We start from the raw sequence: 21,684 nt of genomic DNA, 5'->3' as shown, positions 1-21,684 counted from the left end.
TTGTTTGTGCGCATGCGTATGGGCCTCCCCCCGACCCGGAAGTGCACCTCCCCCCCCCGAAGTGCACCGGAGATGACCTCTTCTGGGTCGGGAGAGGCCCATACGTATGCACAGAAACGATTTTCGGCGATTTTTTCAGATATGGAAGTGCGCCGCCGCGCAGTGCGCTGCAAGAGTGGGCGTCGGCAGCGGGCGTCGTCGCGGGCCGGATTGGGAGGCCAATTGGGCCGCATCCGGCCCGGGGGGCGTAATCTGGGAACCCCTGGCTTAGACACCTGGATCTCAACAGTGTGGTTACTATAGCAATGAATCTATGCCAACATCTTGCAAAATAACTATGGATTGGTATCTGTTATGGATTGGTATACCTAACTATGGACTGGTATACCTACTTAGCTGTTAAGTAAATACTATTTTCAGTTATGCTTAGACTTGTTTTATCACCTTTCCCCCTAATAACAGTTTTGTATGGTCCCTGCATGTTTCAGTCTTAACATTGTCTTACCACTGAGCTCTTGACAAGGAGAATTTTGGAATTATTGTGTAAAGCTCAGATAGATAACTATGAGTGTGCTGCATCACAGGAAATCAACCCTACTTCCTTCTTTCTGGTACTTTTGTTTAATATAAAGTACTGGGTGGTTAAATAAAAGAATGTAAAACTAAAAAGTAAGCATTTATTTAATTTATATGACGTCTCATAATTGTTGCAAGCATCCACAGGATAAAGGTTGCTTGCTTGCTGCATTTAATTACTGTATTCTTATGTCATAATTGGTAGACTACACAATATGGATTCACACTACCAAATCTAACATTTCCACTGTTGGGCTGTGGATAGGCTGTCTCTATTTAGGAGAGATTGCAGTGAATTTACCAGCCTCAGCTGATGGACAGAATTAAAACAATATTTTAAAAATCGAGTAAAAATACAGATAATATTAATAACAATAAAAACATCCCAACACCAGCCCTTTCCTTAAAAACAGTCAGTTCCTAAAAGCTTGTTGAAGGTCTTCACCTTCTGCTGAAAGGACGAGGATGGAGCCAGTCTAGCTTCTGTAGGAGGGGAGTTCTTAAGTAGCCACCAAAAAAGCTCTCCTACTTTATAACTGAAACAAAATTTGGTGCACAAGTGCTGAATTTGTATTTTCTTCTTCTCCAGGTACAGAAGTTTAAAGCACTTTAATTATGACATCTGCCAAAGCTGCTTCTTTTCTGGGCGAGTTGCAAAAGGTCATAAGATGCACTACCCAATGGTAGAATATTGTACACCGGTAAGTGACATCAGTGTCTCTGGAGAGAAGAGGAGGGGAAATCATTTGTTTGTGTAAGACAGTGGAAGCATTGTGCAGTATTCCTTTTTAAATTCAATCATTCTTCACAAAACTGATTTTTAAAGCACGACTATCTTGCTATATCCAGTGAAAATAACAGGAATAATGAATAATTGGATGTTGCTAGTTATTATTTATATATTGCTGTCATGACAACTAAATCCATACTTTTCCAAGGTTGGCCAAAAGAGGAAACTATGGTTCATTAAAGAATTCCTAGTATATTGAGGCATGTCATAACAGGACTGTGTGCACAGGCAAAAGGCTTATGTGTATTTCAGCTTATGAATTCAAGAGAAAATCATCCAAATGTGGCCAATAAATAAAATCAATAGCATACACCAGCTTTTAATCAAAATTCTCAAGTGCTTTATTCTATTTATCTCTTTCCACCTAGACTTAAGATAATGATTGTGCTGATATACATATCCAAGGAAAGGTGTGGTGAAAACGTTTTTTCCCTCCCAAACTGAAGGGGAAAATTGTTAATCTTCAAAGTCATAAAGTGCATTAGCACTTTCTTTTAATTGTAACTAGAGAGAATTAGATTACGGTATATAATACAGCCGACTGTTTCTACTTGCTTCTTCCTAGCAAATGAACAAAATCTTCCCTAAAAATGAATGTATTATATATAGCAGCATCTGTTTTGTAGAAGTGATGTTTTTTGTTACTTTGTTGATAAGGTCAATATAAAAATATGATAAATAGTATATTTGGTTAGGGGGTGCATATTACTGAACATTACGAGAATACAGTTTCACTATAAAGATGGAGACTATCCTGTTGCTACTTTTCTATTCTGTTCCTACTGTGACACAGCAACCTCCTGTACTACCTATTTTGCTGTGTTGGTACATGCCACATACAAATTTATGGGTTATCACAGACCTGGCAAACTTGTTTTTTTTTTGTAAATATTTAATATGTACATTAACAGCCTCATGTTCATGAATACATTTTTTTGAACAAATCTGCTGATATATTGCAAATCTCTAGATCATGGGAAGTGAATCATGCTCCTGAAGTAAGTTGTCATGCACTTCTAATGCATAATGGTAAAATGTTTGTGGTTTGGTGGAAGAGGCCAGTCAAATATTTGGATTTCTCCTGTAAAGTGATACCCTTAATATGTTGCTTCCAGACTACTTCAGGAGAAGATGTTCGTGACTTCGCCAAGGTATTGAAAAACAAATTCCGAACAAAAAGATACTTTGCAAAACACCCAAGAATGGGCTACCTGCCTGTACAAACAGTGTTGGAGGGAGACAACATGGAAACGTGAGTGAAGCAGATAAATAATTTTTTTATTTGTTAAGTTCTTTGAGCTGCTCAGGTGGCACCTGATCCCTTTACTTCCTAACTGCATAACACCACTTTCATTTCTTTCATTTTTGTTTATTTTGGTTGAAAGTAATATACAAGCTGACGTTTCAATTGCTATAAGTTCAACTTGAACCAGTAAAAGAAAAAATGCCTGTGAGCTTATTGATTGCACTGAAAGTGTTTAAAGTAGTTGTCATTTTGAAAGTATTTAAAGTGGTTGTCATTTTGTGGGCCTCCAGATGTTACTGGACAACAGCTTTCATCATTGGGTTGATAGGGGTTGGAGTCCAGCAACATCTGGGGGTCCACAGATTCTCCATCCCTAAGATAAGCAGAAGTCAACATTCATTCACTTTCTCTTGATATGGAGAATACTTTTATCAAATATAGAACCGTCAGTAGAGCATGAGACTTAATTTCAGGGTTGTGAGTTTGAGTCCCACATTGGGCAAAAAAATCCTGCATTGCAGGGGGTTGGACTAAATTACCCTCTTGGTCCTTTCTAACTCTATGATTCTATGAATTATTAATTTTGTTTAATTTTAAATTTATACTGTAAATTTCCCACATTTTTCCATATTTCTTCCCATAGAGATGATGACACAAAAATTATGTCTTGTGTTTTTCTTTCCCTATCATCTGCTAGTTAATAGTTACATGATTTAATAGCAATTGCACTACAGCTTGTTGTCTCTCTCCTTCTCTTTAATATTTTATTTTGCATATTTTTGGCTGCTTTCCATGGACATTCATGTTGGTCTATTGGATTTTCCTGTTTTTGGGTTTCTTTTTAACTTTCTGTAATTATTTTGCTGCTAAGTTTTTTCTGCCTCTCTCTTCACCTCCTCATTTTTTGTCTTTCAGTCCTGTTACTCTGATCAACTTCTGGCCAGTAGATTCTGCGTGAGTACTTTTGCCAAAGTGTGCTGCTATTGCTTCTGCTGTTCTCTCACTATTTGTTCTCTCACTATTTGTTTTTAATTTCTGTTGAGTTTTGTTTTTTAACATATGTCCATTTCCCTCCTTCCTCCCCACCTGGTTAAAATTTAAAACAAAATTTTAGTCCAAATCAATGGAATGGTATACCAGTAGGGTTTCCTGCACTTCATTAAATGTACGTGACATTGTATTCAAAGTTACGGTCCATCAAAACTGAATCATATAATCAAAGTTAACTTCTATCTGAATCACAGAGATTTGGTTGCACAGTCCTACCTCATATGGAAGCATGCACATTAAATATTTGAATTTCTGGATTAAAGTAGGCATTGTTGGTTGGGAAACAAGCAACTTTGAGATTTAATTTTTATTTATTTATTTAAGGAAAGGAAATATATCATTGAGCTTACTTTTAAGGTCATTAACATTATACACACAGTTGCCCTAGATGAATGTGTGATCAAATGCACATTTGGCTATTTGGTATATGCATGCTTTCCCATTCATTTCAGTGGAGAAGCCAGACTGGCATCTATGGGTTTTGGGGGGATCTGCCTACAGTGTAAATGAATGGAGAGGAGCTTGTAGATGGGCAGTGTCTGTGCAGAAGTTCTGCTTCTGCCCTCCTAAGCAGTCACAAGATTCTGGTATATTGCAAGTCCAATTACAATGTATTATTGAGAATGAACACTACTTTTCAATACTGTCAGAGGTCTGGTTATGATCCATGCAACACAAAGCATATTCCAATATTTTGTTTCAGTGGAGAGCATTCCCTGTACTTAGATTCCTGCATTTAGATGCTTTCATTAACATTAAATTTAGAATGAATTGTGCCTGAAGTTTCAGGAGCAAGATACTATTATTTCTCAACAGAAATCTCTTATTAATTTAAGGCTGCATGAATTCACTGACAAGTTAGTTCAGTAATTGCAGATATGAATAACTATCCACTTTAGATAACTATCAGCTTGACATTGATGCTAACATAACTTTAAGATTGGTCTTAATTATTTGTTTGTGCTACTTAATTCATATGTCTGCCAAATATTAGTGAAGGAGGAAGCCTAAAATTAGTCTATGAACACTACTAAAATTCTTCTGAAGAGTGTGGCTTCTGCCCTTTCCTTGCAAAGAGTGATTACTGAAATAAGCAGCTCTAAAACTGCAATTAATTCACAGTATATATTTGGAGCATACTGTTGTAAAGGCTAACTGCATTCTCTTAGAAAGCAATCCTATAAATGTCCCACTGCAGTAAGTTCAGTTGAATTCAGTGGGCTTACTCCCAGATAAATTGTCTAGGATTACAGCCTATAATATTAATGAATGAGCATCCTGGTTTTTGCTGCATGTATTTGAAGAACTGTGTAGACTGAATGCCAGTAACCACCTACTGCTAGGTCTGTGACCTGTTTTCTGTTGGATACTCAACTACAAGTGAATTAAGAATAGCTTACATTTTAGTGGTATCTGTAACAGTATGGGACATTATTTTTGGCTGGCCTTTCTAGTCAAACGCAACACCTGTAGTCACCAGGGCCTGGCTTTGCACTGCTCCAGCAGCAACCCCCCCCCAATAGGAAAGGGTCACAGGAAGGTTGTTGGTTCAGTCACTGTGAGGCAAGGCACTCCCTGCACCTCAACATTTGCCAAACACTCCTTAGATTTTCTTCAAACCTTGGAACTGGGGAGGGGGCTGGGATCACTTGAGACCAGCAGGCTAGTGTAGCAGGTACAGGGCATGCCACATGGCACTCATAGTTCTGGCCATTCCCCCACCTCCGCATCTGCTGGCTAAGGCAGTTGCTTCACTCTGCCTCATCATAGGACCAGCACAGAGGAGGTCCTATGCTATTCACTTGCTATTCTCGAGGATGGGGAGCAAATATATGAGAGCCTCACAGCATGTTCATTAAAATTCACGCAAAATAATTTTTGACAGTTTCGGTATGTAATGCCTATGAAGACATAATTAAACTTCATTATTTTTTACACAACAAAAATAAAAAAATATAATGGGTGGATGGCATTTGGCCTGCTGTCTGCATCCAGCCAGTCATTGTTTTCACCTAGCCCATGCAGTACGCAGGGACTTTGATTTACAACTATGAACAAACTATTTATTTGCAGTTAGCAGGATAGAAGAGAAAATGAGCTGAAGACATCAGTTTAAAATAGAATTCAGTGGATTCATTCTGAACTAAAAGTTGATTTACCCTTGATTTCTACTATTACTGCATCTCTCCTTTTAAATTGAAATGTCCATATCAAACTATCTCTCTTTGTAGACAGAGGCATCTCAGTATCTTGTTTCTTTTGTGGAATTTTCTGAGGTGACACAGGTTCCTTTTCGCTTTTATTTCTGTCAGTTTAACATCCAGTACATAACTGTGTCAAGTCTACAATTTGATGGCACATGGCTGGCCAATAAATAGCTTCTGAAGCCCTTCATTTGCATTGTTCAATTCCCAGATGATTTTCATGTATAGCATTCAGTATTTCTATCCTTAGGTCTTGTTTTATTATTCCTTAATGATGAATATTATGTCCATTTAATTCCTTCATCTAGTTCTAATAAATACAAATATCATCAGACATCTCTTTCTGACCATTCCAGAAAAGTTTCTAAAGGAACAGCAGAATTCTTAATATTTACAATCACTAGTGAAACTCCTTTAGTTTCAGAATGAAAAATAGCAGTGTTTTATCTGTGACACTGGTTCTCCTTTCTTCAGATATACACTCTGGCTAGAGTATCAGCAACTCAGATTTCTGCAGTGTTGATAGTCATCTTTGGATTCTTAGACGTGCCTTATAAACTGCCTCCACTGGCCTTTTAAATCTGTTCCAACACCTACTGTTTTTACACAGATGAAGTTGTGGGATATTATGTATCCAAATACTATTGCTGATGTTTCTTTTTCTGTTTGAGCATAGTTCAGTTTGATAGTTCTTGGTGTTCTGAAAGCACATACAACAGGTGAGCCTTTCTACAGTACAGTACATTATTTAAACCTGTTGTACAAGCAACTGATTACATGGTTACTGTTCTTTGTATTATAAACCTTCCAGATTGGTGTTTTTTGTAGTAGCTGCTTTAACTACTAGGCTGACATCCAGTAAGACTCAACAACTTCAACTGTTTGAGGAAGCATTTATAATATACCTGTTATTTAGTTTATATTTATAATCTGGTTTACTGTACCAGTAAGTTTGGCTTACAGTGATTTGCAAGTTTTTAAAGGCAGCACATAATCTTTTCTCAAAGGCAATTTTAGAAACCACTGTTCTTTGACCATTTGTGATAAAAACAACAACACACTATTCACGTTCTGGAGCTGTGGAATCCAGTGTACCAGTGAATAAATAATGAGGCTTTTCTTGTTTCTGCTGATCTAAACCTTATCTTTGGCTTTGAACTTTGTTGTAGTTCAATAAATCTACATTTCCATCACTTTTCCAAGTGTATGGACAGGAATTTATGCTATAGTCAATGTGTGTACATTACCAGATCTTCATATCTACTGAGGCACTTGTTTCTGTTTGGATCTTTCTCTAGTGCTAGGGCTTCCCTTGCCTAAATGTACATACTTCATTGTTAAATCAGTGATGTGTCAGGGGTGAGCGATTGGATGGAGAGATCCCCCAAAACCAGATTGAAGCATTTCTTATGATACCCTTTATCTACCCCACTCAGCTCTATCTGTTCCTTTTCTATGTCTCTTCTCTTTGTTGCATTATTGAAAATGTGGGGGGGGGGCATATTTTTTTAAAGCTTCACCTACAACATGAAGAAATAATGTTCACTGAAGGATATAATCCTCCTTATTTAATTGCTTGGAATTCAGTACTATTCAAATACTTGTGTACAGCTTTTTCAGAAGTTCAAACACCAAGCTTTGTTTTTGATTCACTGTTTTACAATGGAGTGTCTGCTGCTTCAATTTTTTTATAAAAATGATATTAAAGGGGGCTGAATTAGGCAATAAAACATACTTTACTTAACACTGTACAAAACTTACTATTGCTGATTTCCAAATGGAAGCAACTCCATTTCTCCCCAGAACTGCTTCCCTCCTTCCTGGAATACTTGGTTCTTGCCCATCCATCATCATGGGCATGTGAGACAAAGCTAGAACTCTTTCCACGGATACAAAAAGAAAACCCTTTGAAACAGAGAAAACTATAGGCCACATGTAGGTTACATACTTGCAGAATTTGTAAATCTGTATTTGCTTACATATAAAACAAGAATAGTTGCCCTAGAAGCAGGGCCGTCTCTAGGCCTGGGTCCGGCGGTGCAGGGTGCCAGGCCACCAGGGGCGCCGCAGCGCCCGCTGAGAGGCGCGGTGGAGGACGCCCCAGGTGTGCCGGATGTAGCCCCAGGAGCGCCTCTCAGCTGTTCAGCGGCTTCACGCCGCTCTCCGGAGGCACGCGGGCTTGGGGCTGCCTCCGTCGCGCGCAGGGGCGTCGCAACAGGGGGGCAGCGCCCCCTGGCCCAGGGCCAGCCCTACAGCCAGGCTGGGTGGCGCAGGGTGCCGGCCCTCCAGGCGACAGCCGTGCTGCGCCCACCCGCCGCGCTGGGAAACGGGGTGGGGGCGCCAGACGGATCCGTCGCGCCAGGGCGCCAGGTATGCTTAAGACGGCCCTGCCTAGAAGTAAAATAGTATTGATTCTGTCTCTTCATGCTTTAGTCCGGTTCTGAAGTGTCGATCTGCTTTCTTCTAAAGCTATGAAATTTATGTAGAGAGGGAATAACAAATACTTACATTAAACAGGCAATTTAACTTATGAGAAAAAGAGGAGGCATTGTTTGATGCAACTGAGGTCTGACAATTAAAAAAAAACCACGTGATGTGTCAGAGCAGTAAAATGCATTAAGTGTTGCTATAAAAATACTACCAAGCTTTTTAAAATGACCTGGTCTATATTACAAAGTCATCTCATAAAATGTAGTGGTGAGATCTGAAAGAACTATGCTAAATTGCATGTCAAACTATTGTCTCAGGAAATTTGAGATGGCTGAGAATAGGTCTATCACTTCTCCTGAGGGGGGGGGGGGCGGACTTCCTGTTGTTATTGGGAAACACAGTTTTATTATATAGCTGGTTCCTCATATAAAGCTAAAGTGAGAATAAATTTTCTCAGTCTCTTAATAAAATCTGAGACTACCCCGAAATGCACAATTTTCCAATACTAAACATACTGCAGGCCAACGATATTTTTAAAACAATGCCAATACTTTAGCAGGTCATTTACACACCTGGTTAAAAGAAAAAGCAAGTCTAATGATAGATTAATTCATCATAGGAAAGGCAAACAGAACTCAATAGCTGCACTGGCAAACCCCAGGGGTGGGGAATATTCAGGGACATTATTATGAAGGATATTTACCCCAACTGGATTTTGGCTTGCGAATTAAACAATACTGATCCTGCTCTTGCAAAGAATCCCCATGGATGTGGCAGCAGCAATGGTAAAATGTTTGTTCATGCTTGAACAGTAATGGATTCAGAAGCATTAGTGTTTCTAATACTAGTACACAGATCTAATACTTGCATTGAGGGAAGCAGGCAATTACAAATGCACCCCAAGCATTTACACGTTTTGGTGTGTTTTTTTATCCTCCTTTGAGCGTATTTGCTATATACAGCTTATACAGCACACTATATGTAGCACACTGAACAGGCTGCTGCAGTGTCAGGCTTTCTGTGAAAGGAATAGAAACCTGATTCAGAGAACTGCAAATGCAGCTTCAGGATACAAGCTCATCTCCACCCACATTGAGCTCTCGCCCTTCATCTTTCTGGGAAGGTACTCAATGCAAGGACCTCATCACCTTCCCTTTGATAATCTGTTTTGAGGACTGGTTACAGGTAGGTAGCCGTGTTGGTCTGGATCGAAGTAAAATAAAAAAAATTCCTTCAGTAGCACCTTAAAGACCAACTAAGTTTTTATTTTGGTATGAGCTTTCGTGTGCATGCACACTTCTTCAGATACAGTGAAATGGAAGTTTCCAGGCACTTATGTAGAGAAGGGGTGGGGAGGGGTGGGGATGGGGAGGGGGGATCACTCAGAAGGGTGGTGGAAATGGGTGATTGACTGACTGATAGCTGTTGATGACCGCAAACGACTGCAAATGGTTTTGCATGAAAAAGCAAGGGTTGAGATGGCTGAAGATCGCTTATCATGTATAATGAGATAAAAATCCGATATCTCTGTTCAAACCAGGTCCCTCCATGGTTTTGAGCTTGGTGATAAGTTGCAATTCAGCAACTTCTCTTTCCAGTCTATTTCTGAAATTCTTTTGTAGTAAGACAGCTACTTTGAGGTCTTGTATAGAATGTCCTGGGAGATTGAAGTGTTCTCCTACTGGTTTTTCTGTCTTCTGGTTCCTGATGTCAGATTTATGTCCATTTATCCTTTGGCGTAGGGTTTGGCCTGTTTGTCCAATATAGAGAGCTGAAGGGCACTGTTGGCATTTGATGGCATACACAATGTTAGAAGATGAGCAATTAAATAGTCCTGAGATGGTATGTTGGATGTTGTTGGGGCCAGTAATGGTGTTGTCTGGGTGTATGTGGCAGCAAAGTTGGCATCTGGGTTTATTGCAGGCTCTGGTACCAGTGTCCATGTTAAGTCTGGTGGTTGTATTATTGTGGGTGAGGAGTTGTTTAAGATTGGGTGGCTGTCTGTAGGCAATGAAAGGTCTTCCTCCCAGAGCTTGAGAAAGGGAGCTGTCATTGTCCAGGAGAGGCTGTAGATCTCTGATGATGCGTTGTACTGTTTTAGCTTGGGAGCTGTATGTGATGACTAGTGGTGTTCTGTTATTTTCTTTTTTGGGTCTGTCTTGCAGCAGGTTCTCTCTAGGTATCTGTCTGGCTCTGTTGATCTGTTGTTTAACTTCATCAGGTGGATATTTTAGTTCTAAAAAGGTTTGCTGTAGATCTCTTAGGTGAGATTCTCTGTCTGTAGAGTTGGAACAGATGCGGTTGTAACGTAAGGCCTGGCTGTATACGATGGATTGTTTGGTATGTTTGGGATGGTTTTGAGGAGGCCTTGATTGGGATGGCTGGTATAAATTTGGAAATTTTCAGGTGTCCTCTCCTCGATTTTCCTTGATGAACCAATATTGTAGACAGGAAATGCAGCTTAGAAAAGAGCAAAACAAAGTCTGAACATAATACAGACTTGAACAGACTTTATGAGAAAACATAGCATTGGAAGAAAGTATTTTGCAAGAAGCTCTTGACATAACAGCAATTGTCTGGTTTTGAAAAATCCCCAAACTTTTGAGCGTCCATTTTCACTAAATGTTTTTTACAGGTAGGTTGAGGAAGCAAACAGATCACATGGGTTGCAACTCTTAAGTGTGATATTTCTTAGATGCAGTGAGGCCAATAACAACTTTGGTGGATTTTCTCTTTCTAAGCATTATTACTTGTGTGATTAATCAGTTTTTTCTGCCTTATAGGCCTGCTTCGTCCCCTCAGCTTTCACATGACGATACCCATTCACGTATTGAACATTATGCTAGCAGGTACGAGATGGGGACAAATCTTTGTTAGGCAAATCTTCCTTGAAACAATTATTAAATTATCACCATCATAAATTATATTTTTCCACCTTTTTTTAAAAAAAAGAGGACCAAGGCAATATGCAAACAATTTAAATATTGGAATTATAATGGCCAACACCACACAAACTTTAACAAACGATGCTAGGATTATTAAAAGCTCCAAGGATGGAGGGTATACATGTTTACTAACTTCTTCTAATCAGCTTGCCGACTAACTTGCATGCAGAGTGACTGCATGATATTTAGAATGTACCTACAACTCACTTAAAATAGGAATTGCCAAAGCATGCTCTCTTGCTTACATCTAACTCTGAGTTTGTGCTCAGAACTTCATTATACATTCTTTTTTCCAGAGATATGCTTCAGTGGAATCCTGCAGTGACCATGTACTACAAAATAGCGATATCTGTCCAGGATCTGTCAATTTTAGTGCATGGATCAAAAGTGATACAGTTTCTGAATATTATAGGGGAGGAAAATGACTGCTTTGAAAAATAATCATACCCTATTAGTATACCACACATTTAGAAGAATCATCTCATATATATCAGAGTAGAAGCTAAATTCTAATATTTACAGTTTTTTCTGCCCCAGCGAGAGAAACGTGAGTGGGTGCGTATAGCAAAGAATAGTACAATGCAATCTTTTAAAATGAAAAAATGTAACTTTTCCTCCATGTCATTTATAGTGAAAGCAATTAGTCTTAGATATGACTGCTGAGCAGCCTAATAACTAGTTCCAAGGGAAAGAAAAGGGGTATGGGTGCTATTATTTCAGAACCGTTTGTGCTGATTGTTACAGTTATCTGTGTCACATTTAAAGGCAGACTACTTAGAGATATTTAAGATATTTTCTTTTCTCTGTAGGCTAGCAGAAATGGAGAACACCAATGGGACGTACCTGAATGATAGCATTTCTCCTAATGAGAGCATGTAAGTGTGCCATTTCTATGAAATTATGGAAAACTTTATATTGCATATGTGATTTCAGATCTGTCATAAGTTCTTAAAATTAAAATTCATAACAATGCTACACATTAGACAGTATTGCCAAACTAATGTCAAAAATCACATAAAGAATGCATATTTCAGTATTGTTTGTTTCAGGATTGCCACCATAAGCAACAACCCAATTATTCTCACCAGACTTTGTCCTGGTTGAACTCATGGGCTTGAGCAAACATAGGCTTCTATCCAATAGACTAGAGTTCTATTGTCACCAAGTGTGATAGGTAAAGAACTGCAAGTGAGAACCATTCTATTGCTTCTTCTGGAGAATAATATGCATTATTCATGGTACAATTGACAAACTTTTTTCAAAGAGGGCCAGATTTGATGAAGTGAAGGGTTGTGTGGGCCGACCAAAGGGTCAACCAAAGTTGTTTTTAGGATTGAAGTTGTTGAGTTTTCTTTAGGGTTGAAGTTTTTTTATAGGATTTTACCCCAGGAGATAAACTGCCTCAGGAGCCAGATTAAATTGACCAGTGGGCTGCATTAGGCCCCCGAAATGGACTTTGGACATGTCTTTTATACAATGACCATTGACTATGTATCTTGGTGCTAAAACCCAGATACATAAGATATACTCAGGGGAACAACTTCAGACATCTGCATGTTGGCATTCTGTTCTGGTGTCAGTGAACACACATAGGACAAAGGCAGAGCTTGCTGCTGCTATGCTTCTCCCTAACACTAAACAAAGCAATGCCTTTAGTTTTTCCTTTTAAAATACTAAACATTATAATTGAATTATCAGTGTGGCTTACATTTCCAAAAACAAATTCTAAATGATCACCCACAGAATTGGAGAAAACCAGTATTTTTTATTATTTATGAATTGCTCTTTGCCATAGTAATTTAAAGCATAAAGACAAATTAAAATCCAAAATGGAAGCAACATTTTAATCTATGCACAACAAAACTTAAGACTTCAGGGATTGGAGGTGCACTTAAAAAGTTACAAAAAGAGTTACAAAAGTGGTTTGTTTGTTTGTTTGTTCAAACAATCCAGAGGTTCACATGAATGCAGAAGTTCCAACTCCTGGGGGCCTAACCCTTTTGGGGGCCCAAAATATTTTTGGAGCACCTCCAATGTTCCAAAAAGTCAGGGTGAAGCATGGAGCCAAGCGTGATGAGATTTCTATGGCCAGATCCTTCTCCTCCTGCTGCCGTGGAGGGGAAGGAGGGGAAAGCAGCCCCCAGCCAATGGCGGCAGAGGAGGAAGAGCTGCCGGCCACTGAAGCCATGCTGTCGCCATGTTCCTAGCTCACAATGTCGCCCCCCCCCCATTCTCCCTCACAAGTTGGCGCATATGCATGAATGAGCTACTGGTTAAGCAATACACATTCCCAGTTGGCTTTGCAGTACTTTTGCCTCTTATGTCCTCCTGCCTGCGATATTTCCACAGATGTGTAAGCACAACGACCAGGTGTAACTCTCCATGGATACAAGTGTTGTATTTCTGTCTTACTAGTTGTTTTCTCCATAACTTAATCTTTATTGTGGTTTTATTTTAAAATAACCAGTTTAAAATTTCATATAACCTAGTAATAAAAGGTGCACAGAATTACAACCTTGCATAAAACTCTGCTAAACTAATTTTCACAACAAATGCAAAGCAAAAATAGAGGAGCTGGCTGTAATCCAAGACAGTGCTTTAATGATATGGCATATAGTGGCTTAACCTTGGTTACACATATGCAGTTTATTATGAAGGACACTAGGTTATTAGTTGCCAAAACCTGCACAGAAACAACTGTTGCTTCCTTCTTGATTTCAAAATGCTTCACAGGTTGAATTTCTCTCTGCATGCATTTGTTAAAGTTGCTGATGCCTTGTGTTAAAAAGGTACCAGTCATAAATGCCACCTTGCAGAGGTGAGTGATTCAGTAACAGCCATACATATTGGCTCACTTATGAGCCAGTTGAAAAGCCTTAGGGCAGTGGGACAAATGAAGGCATAAGGAAAACCTGGACATGACATTTCTAATTTCTGGATGGAATAGTATGCAGTGTTGGGGTGAAGAGGAACAGGAAAACAAAAACAAGAGTGAGGGGAAATTCACTTATACACAAGATCACATCATATTACACTGTATTCAAAGTGGAAGAATGAACTGCTCCTCTGGTGAAGTGCATGCCAGCTGTTCTGTATTTAGGCTAAAGGAGACCCTGAATATCACTGGGAAGCTGGAGGCTCCAGAACATCCCTACCTAGACATTATTGTTGACCCAAGAGGTAGGAATCTTGACCTCCCAAATGGGGGTCCTGGGATCTCAGTTTGGATAAGATTATCTTGACAGCAGCTGAAGATTTCATTCTACCTATTGTTCATACTCCTCCATAACAAATTATCTACTTCTTTTCTCAGAGAGATGGCACCAAGCAACTGGTTTGACCAGTTTGCTGATATGCCACTTTCCCCCTTCTGCCTAAATTTTAGCAGAATGTACCTAGTAATATGTAAAAAAAAATAAAAATGGGACTGAACTGTTCTGTTGTAATCAGTTTAATACACTGAATTCTGAGTTCCTGCCAGCAGCCGAGACAAACTCTGTACCAACCTTTGATACATACTCTATCACAGTTCTCTGCCATTCTTGAGGACAAAATATGGGGAGGGCAGTTTTCTAGATGGAAATGTGGGTCTGGTCTCTTTGCTTTGCTTTCTCTTGTTCTTACCATTTTCCTTTTTTTGCATTTTTAGAGATGATGAACATTTGTTAATCCAGCACTACTGCCAAAGTTTGAACCAAGAATCCCCACTCAGTCAACCGCGAAGCCCTGCACAAATTCTAATTTCCTTGGAGAGTGAAGAAAGAGGTGAACTGGAGAGAATTCTAGCAGACCTGGAGGAAGAAAACAGGTCAGTTTTGTTTTGGTACTATTTCCATGCATACACAGAATAAATTGTTCATGAGGTAAAGTTTAAATCAACAAGCAGCAAGTTGGAATGTAAGTTGCCTGGAAATTTGTCACATGCTATTTTCTTCTTTATATTATGCGTGATAAAGTAGATGGTGTGTAAATCTATTTGTCATGCTTAATTTAAAATAAACATCTAAACCTAAAATGTGAACCATTTAAATTTAAAAATTAGATGGCAAATAAACCTATTTGTCATGTTTAATGCAGCAATGATAGAACATGACTTCTTGCTTCAGAAGGAATGTTTAAATCCTATAAAATATGTGATTTTGGCCTAAAATTGCTACATAGTTGCATGTGCATTTATTGCTATCTTCAGTCATATTTGTTAGATATGGTAGCTGAATTGTAAGTATGTGCCTCATGCAAAGTTGTTTATCTGTCCCTGTACAATTGTGGACACACACACACACACACACATCATTTAAAGGAAAATAATAGAGATACCTGAAATATTGGAGCTTTGCTGTATATAGCAGAGCTGTCCAAGTCAAGATACACATTTTTCTTAGTGTCTTGTCATCAGTGATGTTATGAACATTTTCTGATCAAGCACTGTGACACTATATACATAGCAGAAACATTAGCAAATGTAGCGCTGAAGAGATGTCATTATCCTCTGCAGCCCAAAGGGGCATTTTTAGTCTTCGGAATAAGAATTGCCCATACACAGCCTAACAATAAGCTTGTAATACATTCCTTATATCTTGCCTTCAAATTGCACTGCTTTGTGAACTCAATCTATTATACCTGGTGCAAAAAGCTTACAGTATTATATTCATAGCCTAGAGCAATAGCTCCCCAATTTCACTTGAGCCTTCAGCCACTTTTGTGATATGATGAGTAAATGTTAATGATGAAATTACTGCCAAGAACTGCACAATTGCTACCTTCTGCACAATCGTTGCCATCATTTAATGCAATAGTGCAATTTTAAAGTAATACTTTATGGGAGCAGCTTTCATATAAGCTGTACAAAACTAAATAATAATAAACTGCACATTGAATAATGAAAAAACATCAAAGGAGAAAAGGCATTTGTAAGTCTCATTGAGTCATTTCCATGAATAAAGCAACTGAATCATCATCAACGAGATCTGAGATACAGTACTTAGGTGGAAAAGTATAAGGCTGTTCTCCTGCTTACAAGGAATAGCAGAGAAAAAGATTTGGTACTCATAAAGCAACACTGGAAATGTTAGAAAAGCAAGTCTTAAGAGCTCTAGAAATAAATAAAAAGCGAAATAATACATATATAGATATATGTATATATATAGCCAAATAATTATTAATGTAAGCTAGGAGGGGGTAATACCCTATTTATATACATCTCCATATGGGAAATCAAATGCAATTACAAAGAAGCAAAACAAAAGCCCAGCCCTGGCCATGAATTAAAATGATGGCTTAATACCTGTGGGTGCCACAGTGCTCTCTCACATACTGCTTGGTGCCCATCAAGGCTCCTACCATTTATTATTTTTAAATTGCAGCTTTATGATTTTTCTTTTGGTTAAGGGTGTTGCCTGCTTCCCCTCCCCCCCGATGTTTTATTGAGGGGTTGGGGTAGGTAGGTGAATTTCCTGGATTTTGGGGGGGGATTCTGAGTATTGTCAGTTTCCCTTCAGTGGCATGGGTATTTTGTGGTGCCCATGACAGTTTTTAAGATTTCAAAATATGCCCCAAGACAGAGGCAGTTTTAGGGTAGCATGACCGGTTTGGCCACCAGGTGCCATGCTGCAGGGGGCACCACAACAGTGCTGTAGATCACAGTGCGAGAGGTGGGAGGGTTCTGTGTTTTAGCATTGCACAGCACACCACTGATATTTGAGAGCCCAAAGTTGAACACTGCCCCAGATCCAAAATGGTTGGACAACCCTGCCTACATTTTAGTGTGTTACACCTTGCTTGAACATACAAGGCCCTGCAAAATGGTGTGGGGTAATTTTCTGAAATATGAATTTTCTGAAATCAAATAACATTTTTTAAAAAGTACCCTTCTAGGTACAAAACTACTTCTATATTGCCAAGTTTGTACAGTATGACCTACTAGGCTCCTGTTTTGATATCTGCTAACAGGTTGTGTAGGCCTGCTATAAATACTTGTAATCCTTGGCAATAAGTACAGTTGTTCATTTCCCATCATGAGTAATTACTTTCACAAGTAATTGTTGTATCACCACTGATGTTACTAATGGCTCATGAGTGGGATGTTTGCATTGCTCAGATTTAAAGTTTCTGGTGTTGTCGCAATTTCAGCTACACAAGTTCATCCTTGCTTGTGGAATAGTTTTTATTCTTTTCTACTAGTCCTCTTAATGAGGTGTGGTAGTCTGGAGGCATCTCAGATTTATTATGCAGTGATATCACTTTGACTGCTAATAAAATCAGCTAGCCCAGGTTGTAGTTTGGCAAGGTGGATTTCAGGATATTGCTAGTTGCTGTGCACTTGCTCATTTTGAAAGGATTATACATTTATCTCCCTGCTCTCCTACATCTATATCTTTTCAGAAGGGTTTTTTTTAATGCTAATTCTGACTGACAAAAGCAATGCTCACTAGGTCTATGTTTCTTTTTATCCGCTCACACTGGCTTAAGATTGCTCTCCAGAGCTTTGTGCAATATACTGAGAGAATTTATTTTTGTCTTCTAAGAGTCTGATACAGAAATATTCACCTAAGCAATGATTCTTTGGATGACTTCTTTTTCCTTAACTAGCACTTGGAATAAGGAAGATATTCCTGGTAATAATAATAATAATAATAATAATAATAATAATAACAATAACAATAATAATTTATTATTTGTACCCCGCCCATCTGGCCGGGTTCCCCCAGACACTCTGGGCGGCTTCCAACAAAACATTAAAATACAGAAATCCATCAAACATTAAAAGCTTCCCTAAACAGGGCTGCCTTGAGATGCCTTCTAAAGGTCTGGTAATTGTTGTTTTCTTTGACCTCTGGTGGGAGGGCATTCCACAGGGTGGGTGCCCCTACCGAGAAGGCCGAGACGGTTATATGGTTTGATTATTCCTTACGTCATTAAAAAAATGTGGACATAAGGATTTTAGTATAGCAGTATGTAGAATTAGTCTATCCATCAGCTCTCTGGTTTAAAAGCATGTTGCAGATACCACAGGGACAAAAACCATAGCTTCCTGTTTCCTAAATGCAGTGCTGAATATAAGCGTATATGGGTAACTAGGGTTTTAGAACTTAGTTTTTGTAACTGAATATGTGTTGCCTTGGCACATAATTTTGATAACAAATATATACCGGTACTTCCATCCAAGGCTTTTTTTTTCATCCTGAACTCACCAGAACTCAGTTCCGACACCTCTCTGGTGCATTCTATTGCCATTGTAGGAGAACAAGGGAAGTGTCCGTGGTTATTCCAGCACCTTTTTTCCTAGAAAAATAGCACTGCTTCCACCATTAATACAGCAGCTAGTGAGGCCACCATAATGCCACACTGTGTCTCTCCATTCCTTTTTATTGGTCAAGGTCCTTTCAAATCAGCCACTTCTCAATAGAAGCATTATCAGCCTCTATTGAAGTGACTCATAGCAACCAGTTGAACTACATAATGGGGAGCGGGGCTTTATCGCTCTTCAAAAGAAATAAGCTATACAAGAATTCTGGTAGGGTTTTCTTAGTAGACACAAAATTTGTGTTCCACAGCACAATGTCACTTTTAAAACTGAAACACTATTAAGCTTATTCAGAGGTGTCTTAGTTGTTACTGAGAAGCTCAGCCTCACCACCATTTTAAGCATGCCCTATCACTGTAACTGTAGGAAATTCCATTCTGTCTGGAAAGATTAAGCAAGCCAAGGCTTAGGGAACAAGACCAAAACCACCCTTTAGCCACCTACAACTGCAGTAATTTTTGCTCATGATGCAGAGAAGCATGAGAATGCAGTAATAGTTGTTTATATTAATTTATTGGTCAACTCGGACTAGCATTAAATACCAATCATTTCCACTCATTAGCATTTATCTGCTCTAGAAATTTCACCCCAAAAGTGTGCATGTGCAATCAGCACTCATAACAGGGAACCCCCACCCCCACCCTTGTTATAGGAAAACCCTTCACTTGCATAATTGAACCTGAAAGAAAGACTCTTAAAATTATGCTCAATCGTTTGTCAATATACTTGGGTTAAGTAAATTTTGCTTACCTTCCTGCCCTCTTCCCCCATCCCTCTTTCTTTCTCCTATTCTACTGTGTCATACCCTGATTTAATCCTGTTTTGAAGAGGGAACACATGTGGCCTTGTGTTTCTCCTCAAAGCCTTCACCCAAAGCACACACACACAAGAATTCTGCTCGCCCTCCATTCTCCTACTGCACATTCAAAAATAGAGGATTTCAGTGGCCTGGCACCAGAAGACAACTTCCCAATCCGCGGCATTCCCCAGAAAGGCACTTTTCTCTTCCGCCTTTTTCTACCTGGCATTTATCACCCTCTCCTCTCCTTTTTTGGCGCAAGCCTTTTCCAGCCTTCTTGTAGCACCAGCCTTTTGCTTCTTTTTGTTTTTCTGCCTGAATTCTCCCCTAGTCCCCCATAGGATTAACCAAGTCATTGCCAGTCCAATTTGAATGAAGACTATGCAAAATATTTATGTGTATGTGTATGTGTGTATATATATGTGTGTTTGTGTGTGTGTGTGTGTGTGTGTGTGTGTGTGTAGTATTAATCTGCTTATTGATTAATCGGGTACTGGATCCTCAACCTGTCACTAATTCCCCACAGCCTAGTCCTTTCTGTTGTTCACCATGACTTGTGATTCATGAACCAAACATTTATCCCTTTCATGTGTGTGCAATTAATGTTATGTGTATATGAGGACATACTGTCTCACTGTTTGTACCGCAGAGCCAGTTTTGTCATTTGTAATCAAGCATAGATATAACAATAAGCAAACTCTGACAAGCTGTGCAGAGACAAATGGATTCTCAAACTTAAAACTCAAAAACATAGCTGATGCAAGTAGGATTATAATACCAAAATGCAATCAACCTGAAGAATATTTCTTAGATGGTGCCTGAGTTGGTTGGTGTTTGAAAGTGCAAATCCCCAAAACAGTTTGTAAGCATTATTTATAACATACCGGTAGGTGTGAATTATGTAAGCAGCAAACATGCATGCACTTCCCAGCACTGAATTAGTGACCAGTCCAAACATAAACAAGTTTGACTTTAATGATTTCATCAGACTGGAATCTAAACTTAAGAGTCCAATTTGTTGTAAACCATGTAGGATTGGAATGCATAGGTTTTGAATAAATGCAAACGTCTTGTGCACTTATGAGAAACAAAAGAACAGGCCTTTTGAATTGAAAATTTAACCATGGCATTTTATAGCAATGCCATGTAACAACTTTTCAACAACCTAAGACAAAAACTCTCATTCATCTCCAGTTCAAGAGTTGTATCAGCAAGCTTTTTGTCCTGAAGCCCTTAGAAGGGATTGGACCCCAAATCTAATCTGCAAGATTAGGCAATAATGTCTGGCATTCTAGCTACAAAATGGAAACGATGGTGCATTTATAAATATGCTAAAGTCTCACTTCTTCTCCATTTTCAATAGAAACCTTCAAGCAGAATATGATCGATTAAAGCAGCAACATGATAACAAAGGACTGTCTCCACTGCCATCCCCACCTGAGATGATGCCCATTTCCCCCCAGAGTCCACGAGATGCTGAACTCATTGCAGAAGCCAAGTTGCTTCGTCAGCACAAAGGCCGCCTAGAAGCCAGGATGCAAATCCTGGAGGATCACAACAAACAGCTGGAATCACAGCTGCACAGGTTGAGGCAGCTGCTGGAACAGGTGAATTCTCAGTCTGTTCTAATCATGGCTTGAAACCTTAATATGGAAAAGCGTATGTATGACCACTTAACAAATATGGCTTGAACCTGGAAGCAGCTTCGAGCTGCCTGTACATAGGTTGGTCTCTTTATTTAGTAACTTTTGTTTACACTGAACGTATCACAAATATAAATACAAACATGATAGCATTACTGCAGACTTTTGCTGCAATTCTGTTCTGTATTCTGTTACTTTGGGAAAAGTCCCATTAAACTCAGTGAGATTTACTTCTGAGTAAATCTGTACAGCAGAACCTGTGGCCCTTTGGCTGCGTACAGTCCTAGGCTTAATTTCATGTAGGTGAGGTGAGTCAAGAGGGAGAGGTGCCAAGTGAGAAGGTGGGGAGCCCAAACAGATGGGCGTGATGAAAGGCGGAGATGAGTTCAGATCTCTGGCAAGAGTGGTCTGTCCCTCCCATGGCAGCCTACTGGGCAGATGTAAAAAGAGAGAGGGGGGGGAGAAAGGTGTCCTATCCCTGTTGTATAGGATTGTAGTGTTCCACTAATTGTAGGATAACTATTATATTACCTTCTGGTGTTTCAGCCTCAAGTGGATTCCAAGGTGAATGGTACAACTCAGTCTTCTCCTACCTCGTTACAGAGGTCAGATAGTAATCAGCCAATGCTTCTCCGCGTAGTTGGGAGTCAGACTTCAGAATCTATGGGTAAGATGATATAACTCATACTATTTTAAAA

General features: G+C 39.2%; 1 protein-coding gene across 16 annotated transcripts in view; it reads left to right on the top strand.

Moving 5' to 3' along the window:
* The window catches only part of DMD (dystrophin), a 1,006,777-nt gene that overhangs the window by 965,946 nt on the left and 19,147 nt on the right, over nt 1-21,684 (top strand). For 11 of the 16 annotated variants that reach the window (XM_035114386.3, XM_035114388.3, XM_035114375.3 and 8 more), the window contains 8 exons: nt 1,166-1,277; nt 2,482-2,618; nt 3,528-3,566; nt 11,080-11,145; nt 12,051-12,116; nt 14,891-15,049; nt 20,707-20,950; nt 21,533-21,653. In XM_035114386.3, coding sequence (XP_034970277.3) covers nt 1,166-1,277; nt 2,482-2,618; nt 3,528-3,566; nt 11,080-11,145; nt 12,051-12,116; nt 14,891-15,049; nt 20,707-20,950; nt 21,533-21,653 — 944 coding nt within the window. The remainder of the gene's footprint in view (nt 1-1,165; nt 1,278-2,481; nt 2,619-3,527; nt 3,567-11,079; nt 11,146-12,050; nt 12,117-14,890; nt 15,050-20,706; nt 20,951-21,532; nt 21,654-21,684) is intronic. The other 5 variants (XM_035114377.3, XM_035114383.3, XM_035114381.3 and 2 more) reach the window with 3 other exon arrangements.

This window comes from Zootoca vivipara, chromosome 4 (genome assembly GCF_965207765.1).
Source record: "Zootoca vivipara chromosome 4, rZooViv2.hap1.1, whole genome shotgun sequence".
Taxonomy (NCBI): domain Eukaryota; kingdom Metazoa; phylum Chordata; class Lepidosauria; order Squamata; family Lacertidae; genus Zootoca; species Zootoca vivipara.
The sequence above is the reverse complement of the archived record's forward strand: the minus strand, read 5'-3'. Positions and strand labels throughout refer to the sequence as shown.